This window comes from Sorex araneus, chromosome 3, assembly GCF_027595985.1.
Source record: "Sorex araneus isolate mSorAra2 chromosome 3, mSorAra2.pri, whole genome shotgun sequence".
Lineage (NCBI taxonomy): Eukaryota > Metazoa > Chordata > Mammalia > Eulipotyphla > Soricidae > Sorex > Sorex araneus.
In genome coordinates, this window is record NC_073304.1 from 938,053 (window position 1) to 957,776 (window position 19,724).

The following is a 19,724-nucleotide window of genomic DNA, read 5'->3' on the forward strand; positions in this document are numbered from 1 at the left end:
AGGACCCAGGACAAGCTGTGAGCTACCCTGGCATCGATATGAACCAGGCCAAAGCGCCATGATTCTTAACTATAAGAGCTTGATCATGGACAAATGCTGCCATGATCCAAAAGTAACGACGAGACTAGGACCCTGCTAGGGATTGGAAAGACTAATCTGGCCTGAGCACTGTAGTTTGAGATCCAGATGACCCCAAGAGAGCAATTCTATAAGCTTAATGTATCTCTTACTGTGTCCATACAAAATGACTAATGTTATGAATGCATGCTTGTTGGACTGAGGAGCAAGCAGCCAACCTGGGTTCAATCCCCAGCATCCCATATGGTTCCCTGAGCCTAACAGGAGTGATTCCTGATGATTCCTGAGTGCAGTCAGGAGTAACCGTGAGCAGCCCCAGGTGTGGCCTCCCCACAAAAAAAAACACAGAAGATTAGGATGATTGCTGTAGTTTACTACACAGAGACAAATAGTCCTAAAAGGGGGAACATTCAAGACTCTAGGCATGGCTGATGTCTTTTTTTTTGGGGGGGGGAAAGGAGGAGTTGGGGTCACACCCAGACAGCTGCTCAGGGGTTATTCCTAACACTGTACTCAGGAATCACTCCTGGGAGTACTTGAGGGACCATATGGGATGCTGGGGATCAATCCCAGTTTGGCTACCTTACCCACTGCACTATCTCTCCATCCCCTAGGGCCGATGTAATTTATCCCCACTCATGGTCCTGTAATACACTGCACACTCACAGGTTTCCACTGTCCCCTGTTGCAGTTTGTGGCTAAGTGTGCAATCTTCCAACCAATAGTAAGTCCCCCTGTATCAGGAATAAATATGAACACATAAATCTCAAAAGAGATCAACAAGCCACAGAAAACATTTTTCAGACACCTGTGCATGGCTGAGAAATCAGGGGCACCCCTGAAGGGGGCGGGCCAACCCAGTGCCCCCCAAAACAGAATCCCAAAAGCAGTTTGCTCTCACACTCCAAAACTGCCACCATGCCCTCAGCTGGACTCCTCTCAGGATGAACCTCACCGAGAAATTAACCTGCTGAAAATTCAGGCATGCAAGTTTTGTGAGTGAAATCTCCAGGCTTTCTTTGAGTCAGGATAGGCTACCTCCCCTACCTTCCTGTACTTCCAGAAGCCCTGGCATCACATCCACAAAGCCATCACCCAGTTAAAAATTTAACTCCAGCTGTATCGCCCCATTAAAAATGACAAACTTCCTGGAGTATGTGGCCCCATTTGTGGCTGAGCAACATCTGAAACTTTACAGCTGATATTGATATTTATCTACTATCGATAAACCAATATTAGCACACCAGATTGGATGGGATGTAATATAGAAGGTAACCAATCTCAATTAACAAAACATGAACATAGAAGGCTTAACCTCTTAGTAATCTCGCAAACAAGTACTTAATATCTCCATGGTGCAATACAACAATTTACACTAATTATCTTCCAAGGAAATATTTTTTATACTTTATTTATTGTTAATTAGTGAGTCACCGTGAGGGTACAATTACAGATTTATACATTTTTGTGCTCATGTTTCCCCCATACAGATTTCGAGAGCCCATCCCTTCACCAGTGCCCATTTTCTACCACCAGTAAACCCAGCATCCCTCCCACCCTCCCCAGTCCCGTCTCCCCCCACCCCACACTGCCACTATGGCAGGGTATTCCCTTTTGTTCTCTCTCTCTGATTAGGTGTTGTGGTTTGCAATAAAGGTGTTGAGTGGCCATTGTGTTCAGTCTCTAGCCTACATTCGGCATGCATCACCCTTCCCCCGCATGACCTCCGACCACATTTTACTTGGTGTTCCATTCTCTGAGTTGCCCAGAATGAGAGACCAGCCTCCAAGCCATGGAGTCAACCTCCTGGTACTATTTCTACTATTCTTGGGTGTTAGTTTCCTAGTCTATTATTCTATATTCCACAGATGAGTGCAATCTTTCTATGCCTGTCTCTCTCTTTCTGACTCACTTCACTTAGCATGATACTTTTCAAGGAAATATTTTTTGATCATTCTGTTAGCAAATTATTGATAACAAGCAACATAAAATAAATTACTGAGGGCCTGCTATGGGAACAGACTTGGGAAAATTGGAGACAATAGTGAAAGGAAGGTATAATGGTGGTGAGACTGGTATTGGAATATTGAATGCCTGTAACAAACCATCATGAATAACTTTGTAAAACATGATGTTTATATAAAGTATAAGGTGAAAACAATTTTTTAAAGAATAAATATGGGGCTGCAGAGATAGTACAGTGGGTAGGGTGTTTGCCTTGCATGTGGCGGATCTGGGTTCAATCCCTAGCATCCCTTATGTCCCCCAAGCACGGCCAGGAGTAATTTCTAAGAGTGCAGAGCCAGGAGTAACCCCTGAGCATCGCTGGGTGTGACCCAAAAAGCAAAAAAAAAAAAAAAAAAGAATAAATATGCAGGGCCAGAAAGACAGTAGAGCAGGTAGGGGGTGTCCCTTGCACACTTCGATCCCCAACACCCTGGATGGTCCCCTAACCCCCGCCAGAAGTGATCCCTGAGCACAGATCCAGGAGTAAGCCCCAAGCACTGGCAGGTATGACCCAACCGCCAATAAAGAGAATACGCAAATTTTACAACCTTTTTCACTTGGTGAAAAATTATTACAAGTTAAGGCATAACCAAAATGCTATGGGAAATCACATAGGTTCACTCAGTATGCTAACTGGGAATTAAGTTGAATTGAGTAATTTCAACTCCTGAGAGACATGACAAAACTTGGTGCAGTAGGCACTACTGAGGACACTCCTATTTTCCATTGAAATCCTACATGATCTTTTTAATCCCTTCACCTTGCTATCTTAAACTGCTGACTTTGCTACTGTTCAGTCGAGTCAGCAAAGAGACCAGGAAAGACCTGCCTCCGAAAAGCTAGTTACACTTCCCAAGAGAGAAAAGGGTCCTCAGGATTACATGTAAGCAATCAGGAGGCTAGGAGAGTTAGGCAAGTCCTTCACAGGGAAAGACAAGGCCAAGCAGAATGCTGAGGACTGGCTCATTTGAGTAGTCAATAGTCCCTGTGATGGTCAGGGCAGCAGTGTCTCCTGTCTCTCTAGGGACAGCGCAACCGTCTCACCCCTATACTATCACTCCAGTCCCCACAAACAAATATTAAAGTCTTACCTATTATATTTTTATGCACCGGTTATGCTTTTGCAAATACCTCTAATCAAATTACCACACTAAGCAACCTACCATATGCGAAGCTGATTATGATGTGACAAAGAGCACAGTTAGATAGAATCACAGCAATTAAACACTAACCAAAAAAAATTTAGGGTGTTTGAATGATAGTACAGCAGGAACAGCATTTGCCTTGAACACTGCCAACCTGGGTTCAATTCCCAGTATCTCAACTGGTCCCTTGAGACCCATCAGGAGTACCCCTGAACACAAAGTGAGAGAAAGCCCTGAGCACCGCAAGCTGTTGCCCAATCCCATCCACTCCCCAAGAATACTTTTAGAAAGGCAGATTTAAATAGTAGATTTTGTTGCATTATAAGAATACTGAATTAAAATCTCAGTAACCTCATATACAAAATAATATGTAAGTACACATTATTTTGCTAATTTTTAGTTCTGAATACCAAATTTAAGTAACTTCTAATTTAACTAGTACCATGTTCACAGAAACATATGAAGAAATCAAAGATCAAGAAATTTCTCCCTCCCAGGTTTTGGGGGGTTACAACTCAGAGGTTACTCCCTGCACACTGCTGAGGAGTCACTCCCAGTGATACGCAGGAGACTATGCAGTGATGGACACTGAATTCAGGCCTCCCACGTGCAAAGCATTAGCACTCATCATTTAAGCAATATCCCTAGTCCAAGAGCAGAAATTTTTACCAGCTCCAGGGTCATGCTGAAAATCATATACCCTAAAGAACCACTTATTGGGGCCAGAGAGAGGGTGCAGCCAGTAGGGAACTTGCCGTGCACATGATCAACCTAGGTTCAATCCCCTGTATTCCATAAGATCACCACATCTCTCCAGGAGTGATCCCTGAGCACAGAGCCAGGTGCAAGCCCTGAGACTGCCAAGTGACCCCAGGACAAACAAACAAAATCCCATTTGTATATTTGTTGGGTCACACCCTGGGATGCTAAAGGCTAGTCCTGGCAAGGTGCTGGGTGGGGGTAGAATGTTGGCAGTGTTTGGGGTATGAAGCAGTGTCAGAATCCAACCCAGGTGTATCCCATTTTCAAATCCTTTAAGTTATCTCCCAGCCCCTCAATACCACTTGTTTAAATATCAAGTTTAATACAAGATAAAGCCTGTATCTATGACTGTGTGTGTACACATGGCTTCAAAATTATGATGTAAACAGAAAAATAATCAAATTAAGAACACACAAAAAATTATACTCAGAATACGTTACATATGCAGTGGTTTGCCACTGACAGTTGCTTTTCTGTACATACTATCTTTTTTTTTTTTTTGCTTTTTGGGTCATACCTGGCGATGCACAGGGGACCATATGGGATGCTAGGAATCGGAACCCAGTCAGTCACTGCAAGGCAAATGCCCTACCCGCTGTACTATGGCTCCAGCCCCCACACCATCTACTTTTTGGAGGAGGGTGCTGGGAGCAAATTTAGGGCCTCACACATGCAAACATGTGTTCTATCACTAATACACATCTCCAGTCCTGAAGGTATCTCCATTCCAGAGATGAGAAATTAAAAGATCCTCTAAATAATCTAAGGTCTAATTTCTTGAACTATGGGTCGCATAACAATGTGGGAGCTGTAAAAAAAAAAGGGAGTAATTTCTGAAGAATGATCAATAATTAGTTCAAAATCAATGATATGATGAATTTGAGATATTTCTGACAGTACTCATCTATGATGAATTCCCAGGCGAAAGGGGTCACAAATGAAAAAGCTTACAAAGTCCTAATTTTAGACAGACTGCCCCATTAATGGAAGCTGCAGGCATCTTAAAGGATGAAACACCACTGATCACGCAAGTAGAAACAGAAATAACAAATGAGAAGCTTCTCTGCTCCTCAAAGGAAATTATGACCACAATACAAAGACAGCCCACACTGGGAGAAATTGTGTGCTCACCACTCATCTGACAAAGGGCTAATATCCAAGATATATAAAGCACTGGAAGAAGTCTAAAAGAAAAACAACCAACCCTATCCAAAAATGGGAAGAAAAGATGAACAGGAACTTCTTAAAAAAACTACAAATGACGAAAAAGCATATTAAAAAATACCCTATATTACTAATCATCAGGGAAATGCAAATCAAAACAACAATGAGGTATTACCTCACACCATAGACACTGGCATACATCACAAAGAATAATAACAACCAATGTTGGCAACAATGTGGGGAAAAGTGACCCTTGTTCACTGCTGGTGGGAATGTCGACTGGTCCAGCCATTTTGGAAAACAGTATGAACATTCCTCAAAAAACTAGGAATTGAGGGGGCCGGAGCGATAGCACAGCGGGTAGGGCGTTTGCCTTGCACGCGGCCGACCCGGGTTCGATCCCCGGCATCCCATATGGTCCCCCAAGCACTGCCAGGAATAATTCCTGAATGCAAAGCCAGGAGTAACCCCTGAGCATCGCTGGGTGTGACCCAAAAAGCAAAACAAACAAACAAACAAAAAAAACAACTAGGAACTGAGTCTCCATATGACCCAGGAACTTACTCCTGGGAATGTATCCCACGGAACCAAAGGTACAAATCAGAAAAGACATCCAAACTCCTATATTTATTATGTACTACATACAATAGTGAAAATATGAAAATAACCCAAGTGTCCATGAATAGATGACTGGATAAAAAAACCTGGTACAGGTCAGAGCAATAGTACAGCTGGTAGGGTGTTTGCCTTGCACACGGCACATCCGAGTTCAATCCCCGGCATCCCATATGGTCCCCCAAGCACCGCCAGGGGTAATTCCTGAGTGCAGAGCCAGGAGTAACCCCTGAGCATCGCTGGGTGTGACCCAAAAAGCAAAACATATGGTACATAGACAGTGGAGTATTACAGTCTTTAAAAAATAAATAAATAAAGCCAGGCAATTTGCCACTACATAGATGAATTCAGCTGCAGAATATTATGTTGAGTGAAAGTAGTCAGGGAGAAACAGACTCAGAATAACCTCTCACGTGTGGGATATAAAGAAATCTTGCATAGGTATGTCAAATGCATGATGGCAACAAAAACAAAGAGCAGGAGAACTGGTTTTCAGTAGGAAGCATGGCACTGGGGCACAAGTGAGAGGGACAAATTAGGGAAGGAAACAGAAGGACACTGGGGCAGGGGGAAAGTGCCTGTCAGAGGCAGGATGAGGGGCGGGAGGGAAACTCAGGCTATTGTAACAATGCACACCTGAAATTTAATCATAAATACCTTTGTAACTGTGCAATTCGAGTGATACAATTTTTTTTTTATTTTATTGTCCTTAAAAAAAAATTAAAGTGGCTATACAATGCTCTCTTCACTCACACACAAACAATGTTCTCAACAACCTGAATTGCTCAAGGTCATGTCAGTCATTCAGCTATGTGACAAAGTCAAGGATTTTTCTTTTTCTTTCTTTGTGTGTGTGTGTGAGGGGGGGAGACACACACCTGGCAGTGCTCAGGGGAACACTGGGGTGCCCAGGATCAAACCCAGGTCAGCTGTATGCAAGGAAAATGCCCTACATACCGTACTATCTCTCCAGCCCAGTCTTTTTTTTCAATCCCTAAAAAAATTTTTTTTGTTTTAGGACCACACCCAATGGTCCTCAGGGGTAACTCCTGACTTTGCGCTCAAGGATCACTTATGCTGGTACTCAGGGAACTCACATGGGATGCTGCGGATCAAACCCAGGTCATATATGTTAGTTTTAAGAAAGGTGCATGATTCTACATAAAGTCTACATGAAACTACAATGTTTTGTCATTTAACAAAATCCACCAAATTTAGAATATCCCATTAAAAAGCATAGCCCTCAGAGTTGGAGCAACAGTACAGCAAGTAGGACACTCGCCTTACAAACAGTTGAACTGGTTTTGATGCCAGAGTATGTTATGTTCCCCCTGAGCATCGCCAGGAGGAATTCCTAAGGGCAAAGCCAGAAGTAACCCCTGAGCAACCCAGGTGTAGCCCCCAAAGTATAGCCTTCAGATAGATGTCATTGATTGCTAAAACAAATTAGCAATTTGTTATTGTTAATTTGCTAATAACAAATTAGCAATTAGTGAAAATCATTTTTTAAACACTGTAATAGAGGGCTAGAGCAACAGTACAGCAGGTTCGAGGGTTTGCCTTGAACATCATTGACCCAGGTTCGATCCCACCATTCCATCCCATCCCATATGGTCCCGAGAACTCTCACATGCAATTCCTGACTGCAGGGCAAGGAATAATGCCTAAACATCACCAGTTATGAACCACTTTCCCTTACCTCCCCAGCCACCAAACCAAAATAACCTTTAAACAAGTAAATAAATTAGTAAAACAGGTCAGTCTTACCTTTTGAAGACTTGTTGGATTTAACTGAGTTTTGTCAATTATTTTTATTGCAACCTAGGGGAAAAAATAAGCATTGGTGAATTTTAAGTATTTACTAATCATAAGCTAGTATTAGTTTTATAAATATCGAGACACTGTCTGAAAAAGTACATGTCAAGGGGCTCGAGTGATAGCACAGTGGGTAGGGTATTTGCCTTGCACACGGCTGACCTAGATTTGATGCCCAGCATCCCATATGGACCCCTGAGCACTGCCAGGAGTAATTCCTGAGCACAGAGCCAGGAATAACCCCTGTGCATCGCTGGATGTGACCCAAAAAGGAAAAAAAATAAAGTACGTGTCAAAACCTACTTTTGACCAATTAGTTAAAATATTTTATAAATTTTATTATAAAAAATAAGAACTCAGGGGCTGGAGAGAGAGTACAGAAAGTAGGGCACTTGCTTGCACACAGCCCACACGTGACAGACCCCCCCTCACCACGCATTTCACATGGTCCCCTGAGCACCACCAGGAGTCAACCCCGAGCAGAGCCAGGAGGAAGCTGTGAGTAACCTGAGGCACTCAGGATGCCCCCAAACCAAAATAACAACAACAAAAATAAATAAATGAAATAGAAAATGCATGTAAATAAATATACTATCATAGCACTGTAGCAATGTTGTCCCGTTGTTCATCAATTTGCTCAAGTGGGTACCAGTAATGTCTCCATTGTGAAACTTGTTACTGTTTTTGGCATACCAATATATTCTGGGTAGCCTGCCAGGCTCTGCTATGCGGGCGGGATACTCTCGGTAGCTTGCCGGGCTCTCCAAGAGGGACGGAGGAGTCGAACCCGGGTCGGCCGTGTGCAAGGCAAATGACCTACCCACTGTGCTATTGCTCCAGTCCATACTATCATAACATTTTGTATTTAATACATACAGACAAGAGAAAAGAAATCTCCACAAAGTGAAAGAGAGAAAAATCAGCACAATATTCATCATATGAAACTACTGGATATCAAAATCTAAGGGTACATCATGACACAAGGTCTAGAGATGGATGAGTAAGCCTGACGTGGCAAATACAAATAGAATGTTACTCAGCCTCAAAAAGAACAGCAATTCGTACATGCCACAACATGGAGGTTATGATCAGTGAAAAAAATATAAATCACAGTAAGACAAATACTGTATGATTTCACTCTTGAGGTATACAAAATAGCTTTAAAAAACTTTAAAGAGGGGCTGGAGTGATAGCACAGCAGGTAGGGTGTTTGCCTTGCACGCGGACGACCCGAGTTCGATTCCCAGCATCCCATATGGTCCCCTGAGCACTGCCAGGGGTAATTCCTGAGTGCAGAGCCAGGAGTGACCCCTGTGCATCACCGGGTGTGACCCCCCCCCCACAAAAAATAAAAAGAAAAACTTTGAAGAGAGGCTGGAGCGATAGCACAGTGGCTAGAGCGTTTGCCTTGATGCGGAAATCCCCAGCATCCTATATGGTCCCCTGAGCACTGCCAGGAGTAATTCCTGAGTGCAGAGCCAGGAGTAAACCCTGTGCGTCGCCAGGTGTGACCCAAAAAGCAAAAACAAAACAAACAAAAAAAAACCAACAACAAAAACTAAAGAGAAAGTAGACTATTGGCTGCCAGGACTGGAAGGAAACAGCAGAGGGAGTTCCTGCTGAATTGTGGCAAACTTGCAGTTCGGAAGCATGAATAGTCCTGGAGATGAAGATTGGGATACATTAAGTATAATGTATAATAAATACACATAACAATACATAGTTAAAGATGCTAAGTTTTTATTTGTAAAGGTGATCTCTGAACAACAAATTTGATCAAGTTTAAAATACACAGATCCGCCCTCGACCCACCCTCAGCGCCATCTTGCCACATTCAACAGAGAAGAAGCCGGGTGGGCGTTCTGGTGAGTAACGTGGCTGGAGAATGCTCCGGACCCAACACCGGGCCAGCAACACTGGGGATCCAGACGGAGGAGGTGCAGCCACCACACCTCCAGATGGGGCCCCGGTGACACTGAGCAGCAACTAACACGGCTCCAGGATGCGGGACTGGGACAACTCCAAACCGCGCGGCTGCTAATGTGGCCGCGTGACCTTTTCTAAAAACTGAAAACATACAATCTTTTAATGGAAAACTAATTATCAAATGCTTCCTTGGTAGTAGGGCGGTCTTTCTTGGGGGGAAACTCCAACAACAATAGTGAGTTTTGTGTTAAGTATGGAACGTAATCAAGGTAAAGAGAAAATGAAGTGAAATTCATCAGTTATACAGTTGGGGGTGGGGGGCGGGGGCAGGGGGTATACTGGGGTTTTTGGTGGTGGAATATGGGCACTGGTGAATGGATGGGTGTTTGAATATTATATAACTGAGACATAAACCTGAGAACTTTGTAACTTTCCACATGGTGATTCAATAAAAATTAAAAAAAAAATACACAGATCTATTTATATGTGGATTTTCTTTCTTCTTTTTTTTATTTTGGTTTGTTTTTGAGCCACATCTGACTGTACTCAGGGATCACTTCTTGCTCTGCACTAAGGGATCGCTCCTGGTGGGGCTCACAGGACTATATGGGGTGCCAGGGATTGAACCTGTGTTGGCATGCACAAGGCAAGCACACTCACCACTGTACACTCTCTTGTCCCTAATGTGGATTTCCTTATAAACAGACCCAAGAGTCAGGGATTTAGCTCAGTGGTAGAATATTTACCTTACATGTGTGAGAACCTGAGTTCAATCATAAATAAATATGTATATATATTTATACATTTATATACTTATATGTACAAGTAGATAACTAAACTCATGGTCAAGAACTGTACATTTATATACAATTAAACAGATACAGTTACATGTTTATATGTTCTATGTACACGTGTGTGTGTGTGTGTGTGTGTGTGTGTGCGTGTAGTTAATGTGTGGACTGGGAGACATCAAACTGGTCAGACCCTAACTAAAGGAGCAGATCCTTGGCTCCTCCCACAGGTCAGACCAGAAAAAATATGGTTTCCCAAACTGATTGGCCACTAACGATACCACCAGATAAGCTTCCTCTCTGTATCTCAAACACCCACATCCTGGCTCCTTGTACTGAACTTTCATAAGGGCAGCCTTGCTACTCCAACCACCTTAGGTCAACAGTGTACTAACCCATTTCCAATCAACATTCCCACAAAACCCCACAAACAATAGCAAGAAACAACAGACCCTAATCACAGAGTAAGTTAGTTCTGGACAAAGAACACATTCCGTCAATCAGCACAAGAGATTCCCCACGATTACACAGAAACACCACATTGGAAGGGAAAAAAGAGACCACTACCCACGGAGTTTCCCTGGCATACCTGGCAGTGGTGGGGATGTCAATAGTGTACTGCACAAAAATCACTTCCAGACTACCAGAGGCACCATGGGAAGTAAGTCCAGAACTCCACCACAGAAGTGGACAGATATTGGAACACTGAAGTCTCAACCAGGAATATCCACCTATACAATCTCTTTGAAAAAATTTTCAGAAAGGAGGGGCCGGAGCGATAGCACAGCGGGTAGGGTGTTTGCCTTGCACGTGGCCGACCCGGGTTCGATCCCCGGCATCCCATATGGTCCCCCAAGCACCGCCAGGAGTAATTCCTGAGTGTAAAGCCAGAGTAACCCCTAAGCATCGCTGGGTTGTGACCCAAAAAGCAAAAAAAAAAAAAAAATTTTTTTCAGAAAGGAAATGTTGAGGATGTTTAATGAACTCAAAGAATGGAATGGACAGGCAGTAAAATACACAAGGTCATGAGAGCAGAAAACTGCATTCAGAAATGTCAGAATTAAAATTTTGATAGGTGAACTATAAAACTCAATGGAAGGCCTCAACAGTAAATTAACAGCAGCGGAGGACAGAATCAGTTAGCTCCAAGATGAGATGCAGAAAACCTCCAGGCGGGGATGGAGCAATAGCACAGCAGGTAGGCATTTGCCTTACACACAGCCGACCTGGGTTCGATTCCCAGCATCCCATATGGTTCCCTGAGCACCTCCAGGGGTAATTTCTGAGTGCAGAGCCAGGAGTAACCCCTGTGCATTGCCAGGTGTGACCCAAAAAGAAAAAAAAAAATGAACAGCAGACAAGAGAACTTGGAATAAAATCAGGAAGAATATCACATGAATCATCCGAGTCCTGGAAGGAGAGAAAGACAACCCCAAAGAAACAGTAACACTCAAAGACATCATTGTTGAAAAGATCCCAGAGCTGGGGCTGGAGCAATAGCACAGCGGGTAGGGCATTTGCCTTGCACGCGGACGACCCGGGTTCGATTCCCAGCATCCCATATGGTCCCCTGAGCACCGCCAGGGGTGATTCCTGAATGCAGAGCCAGGAGTAACCCCTGTGCATCGCCGGGTGTGACCCAAAAAGGAAAAAAAAAAAAAAAAGATCCCAGAGCTAGAGAGTGCGTACATCCAGATCCAGAAAGCAAGTTAAGAGACCCAAATAAAATAAAAAGGCACCAGTTAAGAGATGCAAATAAAATAAAAGGGTACCAGTTAAGAGACTCAAATAAAACACTTCAAGACATATCCTAAACAGAATGATGAAAACCATAGATAAGAGAAACAGTACTGAAAACAGCAAGATCAAAGAAGGAAGTCACATATAAAGGAGTTTCCCTATGATCTACAGCAGACCTATTAAATGAAATAGTGGGAGACAGTGAAATAATGCAAAAGAGGGGCTAGAGCAATAATACACCTTGCATGCAGTAGACTGGAATTCGAGCCCCAGCATTTCAGTTGGTCCCCAGAGCATCACCCAGAGTAATTCCTGAGTGCAAGGCAAGGAATAACCCCTAAGCATCACTGGGTGTGACCCAAAAAAAAAAAAAAAAAAGAACTGAAGAGGGCTGGAGAGACAGTACAGCGAGTAGAGGGTTTGTCAAAAATCAAAAAGACAGAAATATTATCAACTATCTTTTTAGACCATGATGCACTGAAAATAGAAATTAATCACAAATAGAATGGAGAATTAAATCAAAAACCTGAAAATTAAACAGCTAACAACTGAATAACTAGTGGGTCACAGAGACTATCAACAAAGAAGTTAAAGGATTTCTAGAAACAAAAGAAAATACCAAAATATCAAAAGTTGTGGGACACAGCAAATGTAGGTATTTTTTTAATTAGGGACTTTTTTCTTTTTTTTTGGGGGGGTCACACCCAGTTATGTTCAAGGGGCTGCTCCTGGCTCTGCATTCAGGAATTATTCCTGGTGGTGCTGGGGGACCATATGGGATGCTGGGAATTGAACCCCGGGTTGGCCTCATGCAAAACAAACGCCCTACCCTCTGTGCTATTGCTCCGGCTCACAAATGCGGTTTTAAGAGGAAAGTTTACAGCTCTCCAAGAATCCATAAGGAAGGAAAGGCCCATATAAATACTGTACCGCTTAAAAAATTGGAAAATGACCAAAAGAAGTCCAAAGCAGACAAGAAAAATAATAAAACTTAAGAACAGAAATTAAGAACTGGAATTTAAAAAAAAATTGAGGGGCTGGAGTGATAGCACAGCAGGTAGGGCATTTGCCTTGCACGTGGCCAACCCGGGTTCGATTCCCAGCATCCCATATAGTCCCCTGAGCACTGCCAGGGGTAATTCCTGAGTGCAGAGCCAGGAGTAACCCTTGTGCATCGCCAGGTGTGACCCAAAAAGCAAAAAAAAAAAAAAAAAAAAAATTGTGTTTGTCTAGCACACAGTTGACCAAGTTCAATTCCTGACATCTCTTACAGTTCCCTAAGCACGGCCAGAATAAATTCCTGAGTGCAGATCCAGGAATAAACCCTGAGGATCACTGGGTATGACCCAAAAGCAAAAACAAAACCCAAAATATATATGAAGTCAATAGCTGGTTCTTTGAAAAACTAAACAAGATCAATACACCACTAGCAAGACTTACAAAGAGATCCTTAACAGAAATGAAGCAGGGGTGGGGCTCGGGAGTTGCAAAGTGACAGTACTGCAGGCAGGGCACTTGCCTTGCGTGAAGCCAACCTGGCTTTGATCGCCCAGCATCCTATATAGTACCCTGAGGACCATCAGAAGTGATTTCTGAGTGCTGAGCCAAAAATAAACCTGAGCAATGCTGGGTGTGGCCAAAAATTCAGGAAGGAAGGAAGGGAGGCGGGTAGGAGAGAGGAAGAGAGAGACATCACAACAGACAGGATAGAAATTTAAAGGATCAACCTGATACCAAAAGCAGACAAAGTGAGAGAGAGAGAGGGAGAGAGAGAATTACAAGCTGATATTCATGATGAATAAAAATACAAAGATTCTCAACAAAATACTAGCATAGAGACTCCAACAATTCATCAAAAAGATCACACATCATGACCAAGTAGGATTCATCCAGGGATGCAAGGACAGCAAGGACAGTTTAACATATACAAGTCAGTCAATATAATACACCATATTAATAATAAAAAAAAGTAAAACCCATATAACCATATCAGTAGATGCAGAGAAAGAATCTGACAAGATCGAACACTCATTCAGGATAAAAAATTTTCAACAAAATGGGAATTGGAAGAAAATTTCCCCAATATAGTCAAAGCCATTTACCACAAGTCCACAGCATTCATTATACTCAATAGGAGGAAACTAAAATCCATCCAAGGTCAGGCACAAGTTAAGGTTGCCCACTCTCTCCACTTCTATTCAACATAGTACTGGAAGTACTTGCCATAACAATCAAGATGGGGCTGGAGTGACAGCACATCGGGTAGGGCATTTGCCTTGCATGGGTTCAATTCCCAGCATCCCATAAGGACCCCTACTACCGCCAGGAGTAATTCCTGATTACAGAACCAGGAGTAACCCCTGAGAACCACTGGTGTGACTCAAAAATAAAAATTAAATAAAGAAAAAAATGAAAGTGGCCTAAAATTGGGACCATTTATAAACAGAAAGTAAAACCAGAGGCATTTATCCTAAAACGTTTTGAAACAGGGACTGGAAAAAGAGTACAGCAAGTAGGACATTTGCCTTGCATGAAGTCCAACCTAGGTTCGATTCCCGGTATCCCATATGGTCCACAGATCCCACCAGGAATGAATCCTTAGTGCAAAGCCAGGAGTAAACCCTGAGCATTACTAGTGTGACCCAAACAGAAAAAAATGGAAGGATATAGAAAAGATCATCACAGCCCTGTCTCAAGGATGACAGGCAAACTTGTGAAGTGTCCTATATTTAATTTTTTAAAAAATTGGTCAATGGTAGGGCTGGAGAGATAGTACAACAGATAAGGCACTTGCCTCATACATACCCAATCGGGTTCGATCCCCAGCATCCCATATGGGTCCACTGAGCAATGCCAGAAGCAGTTCTGGAGCGTAGAGCTAAAAGTAATCCTGATCATTGCCAGGTGTGACCCAAGAATTTTGAAAAACAAATTATTAAATGGTAGATTTTATGTTTTTCATATTTTACAACATGGGGGGTGCAAACCCAGCAGTGCTCAAAGATTACTCATGGCAGTGCCGGACGACCATGTGTGACGCCAAGGATTGAACCTGGGTCAGCAAGGCATGCGTCTTAACCGCTGTACTATTGCTACAGCCCCCACAATATTTTTAAAATTCTCAATATGAGGGCCGGGACGACAGAATAGCAGGTTGGGCTTTTGCAATGCACGCAGCCAAACTGGGTTCAATCCCTGACATCCCATATGGTTCCCCAAGCACCCCCAGAAGTAATTCCTGAGTGCAGAGCCAGGGGTAAGCCCGAGCATTGCTGGGTATGACCCAAAAAGCAAAAAATAAAATAAAATCTCACTATGCAATATTTCACAACTTCACTGTATCACTGTCATGCTGTTGTTCATGGATTTGCTCGAGCGGGAGCCAGTAACATCTCCATGCGTCCCAGCCCTGAGATTTTAGCAGCCTCTCCTTACCCGCCCTACCCAACTGTGCTGTATTGGAGGTTCTTTCAAGGTACGGGGAATGAGACCTGTTATTGTTACTGCTTTTGGCATTTAGAATACGCCACAGGAAGCTTGCCAGGCTCTGCCGTGTGGGCAGCATACTCTCGGTAGCTTGCCGGCTCTACGAGAGGGACAAAGAATCTTTGTCACTTGTATCACTTGTCATCCCATTGATCTTTGATTTGCTCGAGCAGGCGCCAATGACGTCTCCATTTGTCCGTCACATGCTAGTGTAGCCCAATGGTATCTGCTCACTCAAGGAACACAAAGAGCCTCAAACCATTTGTTCGGGGTATTGACAAAGAAGTTTGATCATCTCGTAGGTGGGCGGCCACATGGTCTTTTAACGTCCCGTGGAATCCAGTTAGTAACAGCCCTAGACCAGCAGTCATCTCTGAATCGCATTACATGTCCAGCCCATCTGATTTTTGATGCCTTGGCAAATGAGACAGCATCCCTGATTCTTGATCGTCGACAGAGGTCGAAACTCCGGATTCCTTCTCTCACTTGAGTGAAACGTGATACTCCAAGCATGGCTCTTTCGATTCCTCTTTGGGATACCCGAATAGCGTTCTCATCCTGTTTTCGTAGGGCCCAGATCTCTGAGGCCTATGTTAGTGCAGGAAGAATGGTGGAGTCGAAAAGATGTGCCCAGAGCTGGAGGTTCTTCGTCCTTTTAACCACTTCTTCGACACTCTTGAAGGCATTCCAAGCTGCTCTCTTCCTCCTGCGCAGTTCTGGCGCCACGTCGTTCCTCATGTTGAGTTCTCGACCCAGGTACACATAGCTGCTGCATTCAGAGATGTTCGTTCCGTTGAGAGCAACCAATCCAGCCACCGCCATGCTCCAGGCTGATTTCCGGACACTCAGGCCGAACCTCAGGCATGAGTGAAGCCACACAGAACCAGGTAATGCAGAACTTTGCGACCCTGGACTCCAGGCTCAACGAGACCCAGAAACAAGATCCTCTGTCTGCCTCCTCCAATCTCCGGCGCCCCAGGGATCAAACCCAGATGGCCGCGCAATATACCATGAGACACTTAATACCCATTTTCCATAATTTCCGCACCATATTTGATGGGGTTCAAATATGGTCTGAACCATGGGAACACCTGTAAGGGCGACTGGAGGCTGCCCTAAAAGCCTCCATCCCTCTCGGAGAGCCGGGCAAACTACCGAGAGTACTCCACCCGCACGGCAGAGCCTGGCAAGCTACCCGTGGCCTATTCGATATGCCAAAAACAGTAACAACAATGGGCCTCATTCCCATGACACCAAAAGAGCCCCCAATACGGCAGCGTTAAGAAGTATGAGCAAGGAGAGGCTGATAAAATCTCAGGGATGAACTAGACTGCCAAAACGAAGAAGGACAAAAATGACTGTACTTTCATCGCACATACGCTGGCATCGAAAGCATCCATCGAGGACCTGATAGTGCAAGCGCAGAAGATCAAGTATGACATCAGTGGTCTGACCAAAGTGAGAAGGCATCGATCACATCACACCATTTCGACACTGGAGAAGAACTGTTCCTCAGAACATGCAACAGAGGCACTGGTGGCATCGGTGTCCTTGTCAACACGAACTTGGTCATGAGCATCAATTCATTCATTCAAATGCCTAACAACCCGAATCTGACAATTATCCTTTAATAGATGTGGCACACAGTCAGCAGTTTTTATCTTCGTTGTCTACACACCAACATCCAACTACAATGAAGAATTGAGAAGTTCTACATGGAACTGGAGAAGTTCTATAAAGAAGACCACACCTTCTACAAGATCACTGTCCGTGATTTTAATGCCAAGATAGGACCGAGAAGGTTGCCCGAAGAACTCCACATTGGGACCCATGGCCTAGAATGGAACAAACAGGGTGAGAGACTGAGTTCATCATGTCGACGAAGACCATCCACGGTAACTCACAGTTCCAGAAGGCCAAATCTAAACGCTGGACATGGGAGTCTTCCGGTGGACAGTTCCACAAGGAAATTGACCACATCCTATTCAATCAGACATTTTGCCTGACCAATGTCGCTATTGTCCCCAAATTCCAAAACGGATTGGACCGTCTCCTTCGTGCAAAATTCTACTTCATAGAGTGGGAGAAACATCTGCAAAGTTTAAGTTTAAGAGAACTCCTAGAATGACCACCAATTGGGAGCTCTTTGGCACTACTGCAGCAACATGGGAAGATGCCGTCGTTGACAACATCGACGAGGAATACGACCGACTGGTTCAGCACCTCAAATGACTGCGTGAAGAATGCCTAGAGTGGGAAAGCCACAAACAGACGCCTGTCTTCGGAAACTCTCAAGCTCATTCGCCAACGTGGCTGGCACGAGCCTCAGGCAATCACAAGCTAACGTCCGAGCTCGCAAAGCTGTGCAGAGAAGCGATAAAGGAAGACCTCCAAGACAGAAAAGCAGCAATGCTGGCTGATGTGGCAGAAGCCAGCAAAAGTATTCGCAATGCTCGCCTGTCCTTTGCCAACCACAAGACCAAGATGACTGCCCTCCAATGTCCTGATGAATCTATCATATCTTGCATAAGGGCAATGGAGAGGATTATTCACAACTTCTACTCAGATCTCTTCAATAGCCATGTCCACCTACCCACATACCAAATTCCGCAGGATGGATGTCGTTCCCAACGTCCTCCCTTCCGAAATCCAACACGCCATTTTGTCATTAAAGACGAGTACAGCACCTGGTCCAGACAAGGTCAGACCCAAACACCTGAAGAATCTGCCGCCAGTACTCATCAATACACTGGCTCGGCTCTTCACATGCTTCCTGTCTGAATGCAAGGTTCCATCCGAAAGGAAAACCAGCAGGACTGTTCTGTTGTACAAGAAGGGAGACATCCGCGACATCAGCAACTATGGCCCAATCTGCCTGTTGTCCATCGTCTACAAGTTGTTCACTCGAGTCATCCTGAATAGAACAGGCAGAACACTAGACAAAGGACAACCATGTGAGCAAGCCGGGTTCCGAAAAGGATTCAGCACAATCAACGATACCCACAGTGACCAAACTCATCGAAGTTTCACAAGAGTTCAAGACGCCGCTCTGTCCAACGTTCATCGATTTAAAGAAGGCCTTCGATTCTGTTGAGACTGAAGCAGTCATCGAAGCCCTGGCCAAACAGGGCGTTCAAACTCAGTACATCAGATCCTACACAAGCTGTAGGATCTCACCGTTCTACAAGGAAGTGCTCACTGAGAGGGGTTCGGCAGGGTGATACCATTTCACCGAAACTCTTCAGTGCCACCCTTGAGAACGTCATACGACAACTGGAATGTGAAGAAATGGGAGTGAAGATAGATGGTCGGCAACTACACAACCTTTGCTTTGCTGATGACATCGTCCTAATAACACCAAACATTAGCCAAGCAGCACAAATGCTGGCCGACTTCAATCCCGAATGTGGAAAGGTCAGACTGCAGCTGAATCTCACCAAGACAACGTTCATGAAAAACGAACTAGTCCCTGACGTTCCATTTCACAACTTAATTTGTAGAAATAAAGGTTTTCTTCTGCACACTATAAATACTCTAATTTGAATTTTAAAAACCACTGATCAAGTCTATGATTTTCAGTTATGTCTGTAATTTGCTACAATTACTTTTCAGTAGAAATAATTGATCTGGACATTATCTCTTTTTTTTTCATCACCAAATTTCTTTTGAATAAACATTCACTTAATCACTATCTTCTCCTTGCTCATGGTCTTAGGCTATTATGTGCTAGGTTTTTTTTTCTTTTTTTTTTCTTTTTGGGTCACACCCAGCAATGCTCACAGGTTACTCCTGGCCCTGCAATCAGGAATTACTCCTGTTGGTGTTTGCAGGACCATATGGGATGCCGGGGATTGAACTTATGCAATTACCATATTCTGCATAATATTAACATTTTAAAATTTCCCCGTAATTGTAAATTATGTTTCTCAACATACATTTTTACCCTCTGGTTTCTGGGCTACAACCAATGGTGCTCATGGCTTACTCCTGGCTCTGCCCTCCGGCATCACTCCTGATGGGCTCCGGGGAAGAACAGGGAGTGCCAGGAATCAAACCCAAACCTAAAAGCAAGGAACAAATTAACACAACCCTAGTGGAAAAGATATTTCAGTAAGTTTCTGTAAACGAAGGGAAGAAAATACTATAGCCAAAGATAACATGATTTACCCCAACTCAACTTCAAAAGAGCTAGAAA

The 19,724-nt window shown here is 43.8% G+C and overlaps 1 protein-coding gene across 9 annotated transcripts in view; it reads right to left on the bottom strand.

The window, feature by feature from the left end:
• Nucleotides 1–19,724, bottom strand: part of MARK3 (microtubule affinity regulating kinase 3) — a 100,852-nt gene that overhangs the window by 64,129 nt on the left and 16,999 nt on the right. For 8 of the 9 annotated variants that reach the window (XM_055130122.1, XM_055130116.1, XM_055130121.1 and 5 more), the window contains exon 3: nt 7,539–7,592. In XM_055130122.1, the coding sequence (XP_054986097.1) occupies nt 7,539–7,592 (54 nt within the window). Of the gene's footprint in view, nt 1–7,538; nt 7,593–19,464; nt 19,591–19,724 lie in introns of all 9 variants that reach the window. The other variant, XM_055130123.1, reaches the window with a different exon arrangement.